Source organism: Coffea arabica, chromosome 10e, assembly GCF_036785885.1.
Source record: "Coffea arabica cultivar ET-39 chromosome 10e, Coffea Arabica ET-39 HiFi, whole genome shotgun sequence".
Classification (NCBI taxonomy): Eukaryota; Viridiplantae; Streptophyta; class Magnoliopsida; order Gentianales; family Rubiaceae; genus Coffea; species Coffea arabica.
Genome location: NC_092328.1, coordinates 32,426,468 through 32,431,672, shown reverse-complemented (window position 1 = coordinate 32,431,672; position 5,205 = coordinate 32,426,468). Strand labels below are relative to the sequence as shown.

Here is a 5,205-nt window from a genome sequence, read left to right as displayed (position 1 = left end):
CAAAATTTCAGGTCAATCGGAGCAACGTAGCTTGTGAAAAGACTGAATTACCCCTGCTGCCCTGTTTCTACCCGAATTTGATAATTGCGTCTGTAATTGGTTATTTTGGTTGGGAATACTTCGGAATTGGTTGTTAAGGTCTTCTGATGAATTGTATCCGTGTATCTTAGCTTTCAGATGGCTTTGGAATTACTTGATTTGGACTTAGGTAGCCTAACGTATGATGTTTGAACCAGAATGCAGTTTGTGAACCTGTTTTTGCGGTTCTGGTGTAGTATATTGAAATTTTGACCTGGTTACGCTCGAAACTGGATAGAGTAGCCTTCTTCAACATTGTATCCCTATCTCTTAGCTTCGAAACGGTGTATCTTGCACCTCCATCCAATAATCGTAGTGCCGATGGTGCCAAAACCGCAAAATGATGTCAAAAACTATTTTTTTGGGTTAAAGCTTAATTCCATTTCCGGATCTTCCTGGTTTACTCTAGTGCTGATACATTCTTATGGAGCCCTATTTTGATAGTATTGGGAATTGGTTTTGACTTGTAATCGAGTCTTATTATGCTTATTTGAATATTTTAGGGCTTGACTTTCATTTCCGGTCATTTTCCTAGCTAAATTTTGTACTTGAATGACTTTGAGCCTATTGAATGGGTGTTGTGATAAATTTATATTTCGTATGACTTTGGGACTGGCTGAGGAAAATAATGAAGCCATGACGGCTGGAAAAGTAAGCAAATTTAGGGGAAATGCTGTCCAATTTTCTAGGCCGTTTAGTCTCTTTAGGTTTGAGTTGCCTTTTGAAAGTCATATTTTATTCTTTTGTCCTAGTACTTACCATGGAAAGGCGTACGACGCGTAGTCGAGCCTCACTTGTGCATTCCGTTTACTCGATTTTGAATGTGAAACCTTCAATTGGTTTACTTTGATTATTTTAGGGTTTCTTGGCGATTAAAGCAAATCTGAAGTGAAAACTTTTGAAGTATCCGTACTTGAACCTGTGATTGTACCACTCCCCTCACTTGTTGTTTCACTCAATTTCTGTACATGCAATCTGTGATATGAACGACTGAATTATCTATTTATTTTGTTGGAGACGAGGGTGTACTTTATCACATTCGTTCTCTTGTCTGTTCATATGCCAATTTTTGGTGTGAATCTGAATCTGTTATCTGTATCTGTATCTGCATCTGTATCTGTTCTGACGTCGTTTGGAAGCTGCATCTGTATCTGTTCTGACGTCGTTTGGAAGCTCGTATCCAACGACCTTTCTGTGACTTCTGAGCTCAACACCTGTGGCTAGTTACTCGAGTCGGGCCGGCAAGGGCCTGGTCGATTAGATAACGAACCACGGTAGTCTGTTTTGGGATCTTTGGGTATTGAGACCCTTGATTCCGGTATACTCGAGTCTTACCATTTCTGAACTGATTGAAATTCGGGCCCGGTAGGGGTATGTGAGGTGGAAGGAATCGGAGAAAGTGGAATCTACGGTATTGGTTACTCCTTTAGCGTTGACGGAGTGTCAACTATTATTTCGATCAAGTTTCGGTGAAGCAAATGGGAATTTGGCTCCTGAGAGCCACCTGTATCCTTCCTATTTGAATCATTGGTTCTAACTACTTTACTTTATATCTGGCATGTGTACCTGATTTGTTAAATGTGAAATGCCATGATTTTACTGCTTTATGTCTGGTACCTCATTGAGCGCAAGCTCACCCCTTTCTATTACCTTTGTTTTTCCTTACAGGGTTCCATGTTTTGAAACCAAGATTTTTGGAAGAAAAGAGTTGAGCCAGTTGTAGAACTTCTTTTGTTTATGCTCTTCTGTAACTGAAACCCTAATTGTATTTGGTATAGCGTGAATACTCTGGCTTATATGTTGGTTCATTGGTTCAAGACTCCGATGTAAATCTATGTATAAGTATTTAATTGACGTCCCGTACTTCCGTATAGTTTGGTAAGCTCTGTTTAACCCTGGGTGGTCTCCAATTGTACGTTTTCGTTGAGTTCTCGCGCGTCCTATCTAGGGTTTGAGTGGTTCGACTCCGTAGTCCTGGCGAGAGCTGGGCAGGCGGTCCGCTGAACCCTTTGGTTCGCCTTAGGGTGAGGTGGGGCTGTCACAATCCCTCAATTAACTTTTCTTAGTTGACTATTGACCATCCTTAATTCTCCAAAATTATTGCACTCTCGGATCAAATATTGCCTCGAAAAAAATGTTTACTTGTTATTCCTTACTAAACGAGCCTCCGAAAAATTAAATTTGCTAACGGGACATTTTAATAATATAAGTGAGACATTGTTTCATGAAAACGGATTCAAAATGGTTGAAATAAATTATTCAGAGAAAACGGGTGAATAAATAATTAAATAAACCAGTAAAATAAGATAAAAAAAAATTTCGGGTCCTCACATCCTTTCCCCTTAAAAGAATTTCGTTCTCGAAATTCATATCTTAATCTAGGAACAAACTCCGGATATTTCTTCTGGATCTTCTCGTCTACTTCTTAAGTCGCTTTTTCCCATTTCATGATTTCTCCATAAGACCTTCATTAGGGGATTTGCTTGCATCTTAACCCCTTCACTTTTCGATCAAAAATCTTTACCGGTCTTTCTTTATATAAAAATTCTCATCAAATCCTACTTCTCCCATTCAAACTCACACTTATAGTCCTTAACAAAGGTTTAGATTTAAATTTAGTCTCCCATATGTCAATAAGAACCTCTATTTTTTAAGCGTCTCTCTATCTGTCGGCACATAGGATTCTCTTTATCATAGGATTCCTAAGCAACTAGAATTTTCTGTGGGTGGCTACCGTCCATGGCCGCCCCTTCACTGACTGGAGTGGGTCAACCGGCAACTCCAAATGCCAAGAAGTCATTTTCCCAACTATTCTCGCAACCTTCACATTCCCCAATTAACTTGCAGTCTGTAACGTCTCATAAAGGGGAGGCGGCAGTCATCTTCTCCAAGGAGGAGGCGGACAAACTGGCTGTGCCTTTTCGCTGGGCTCTTGTAGGTAAATTTTCACACGGAAGACCATCGCTGGAGTCGGTGAGGAAATTTTTTTCAACGCTGAACTTAAAGGATACTATCTCGATAGGATTGCTAGACTACAGGCATATCTTATTGAAATGTTCGGCGGAAGCGGATTTCAACCGGATCTGGACACGTGGGGTGTGGCATTTGGGAAAGTTTCCCATGCGAGTTTTTCGTTGGACAAGGGATTTCCATGTCCACAGAGAATCATCGAGGGTACCGGTTTGGGTCGCTTTCCCGGCGTTACCCATACATTATTTTGACAAGCACTCACTCTTCTCTATCTTATCTCCCGTAGGAGTTCCTTTATTTCTGGACTCGGCTACTGCTTCAGGTACACGGCCTAGCATGGCTAGAGCTTGTGTGGAGGTGGACTTGTTAAATTCTCTTTGCCCGAGGGTGTGGGTGGCAGTTGAAGGTGAAACTAGTTTCTGGCAAAACATTGTGGTGGAAAACCTCCCTTCATACTACTCATCTTGTTGGAGGCTTGGTAACTCCAGTACAGATTGTAAAAAGGACTGCATGGTTTCCATGCGTGAGCAGCACCTTGCATCCAAGAAAGGGGATGAAGATCCACGGCCCGTCTACAAGCATGGTGTCGTGTTGGTGCCTTCGGTCAAGGTAGACGTACAGGGCAGCGGTGAAGGTAATGAGCATCAGGAGAGGGGCCCGTGAGTGGGTGACTCGGCAGCAGATCACCAACTGGGTTGGAAGGTTGATGTGGCTGTGGAGGAAGGAGGGTCTATTGCGGAGAAAATGGGAGAAGTCGAGAAGGTTTCTCTTACTGCTACTGAGTCTTCTGATCCAGGGGGAGAGATGCTTGAGTGTGTGGGAAGCCAGGAGGGTGGGACTGTTTCGGTGCTTGGGTGCGATAAGAAGTATCTGATGCTGTCTGCGTCAGAGGAGGAAAGGGAGGGTGAGCTACCGTTTGAAGGTCGATCGGTAGCAGAGCATAGGCTAGGGTTGAAAGTGGATGTAGCTGTGGAGAGAGGTGAGTCTGTCCAGGATAAAGTGGGAGAATTATACGTGGCTCTTCCTATTGTTGCTGACCCAGATGGAAGATGTCTGCTTTCTGGGAAGTTGGCTTCATTTGCTGTCCCAGGGAGACAAATGATCGAGTTTACTTCGTTTGCATGGAGTTCAGTTTCTAGTAATTTGTGAGCCTAAACTAGGTGTTTCAAAAATTGAATCTATTAGGTTGCGGATTGCATTTGATTTTGTCATGGTCAATAGGTCCGCTGATTTATGGGTTTTTTATATGTCTCCATTTGCTTGCTCATTAATTGGGTCCTCTGATCAACATATTACTTTAGATGTCAGTCACCCTTTGCTGTCTACCTCTTTAGTACTCTCGTGGGTTCATGCGGGTTCCTCTGTAGAGGAACGCAAGGACTTATGGGCAGTGCTATTACGTGATAAGCCACAGGTACGTCCATGGTGTATTGGGGGAGATTTTAACGTGATTCTTGCACCTTCCGAAAAACGAGGGGTCGGCCTTTTGCTCCTACTGAAGGGTTGGATTTTATGTCATTCATGGAAGTAGCCGAGGTGTTTGATGCAAGATTCTCGGGGGCCTCTTTCACTTGGTGTAACAACAGGTGAGGTAGAGCTCGGATCTGGAAGCATTTGGACCGGCTCCTAGTGAATGGCAAATGTACGAATCTCTCTTCCTCCATTTCAGTGGTCCACTTGGCTAGACATCCGTCAGACCACACGCCTCTGAAAATCACATTTGCCACTCATCATTATAATAAGCCACGACCATTTCTATTTCTCAATGTGTGGACGACGAATGGCTCACTGTTGGAAGTGATCCGGAATACATGGGTATTGCTCGTGAATGGCTCCCCCTGAAGGGTATTGTGTGCCAAGCTCCTGGCCACGAGGAGAGGTATTCAGCAGTGGAACAAGTCTTCTTTTGGGAATATATTTGAGGCCGTTAGGGGGGCAGAGTCGCAATTGGCACAAGCAGAATTGATTGCTGATAGTGACAATTCGGAAGAAGCTGGTCAATAGAGGAACAATTTTGGAGGCAATTTTGGAGGCAAAAATCTCGTGTCAAATGGCTCTCCAATGGGGACCAAAACTCCAAGTTTTTCCATGCATCTATTACGGAAAGGAGGGTGCAAGCTTCGATCCATCGAATCAAAACGGAGGAGGGAGATTGGG

General features: G+C 43.2%; 1 protein-coding gene across 1 annotated transcript; it reads left to right on the top strand.

Moving 5' to 3' along the window:
• Positions 1-2,817: 2,817 nt before the first annotated feature.
• Positions 2,818-3,711, top strand: LOC140015196 (uncharacterized). Its single transcript, XM_072067105.1, has one exon. The coding sequence runs from the start codon at positions 2,818-2,820 to the stop codon at positions 3,709-3,711; it is 894 nt and encodes a 297-aa protein (XP_071923206.1).
• Positions 3,712-5,205: the final 1,494 nt, after the last annotated feature.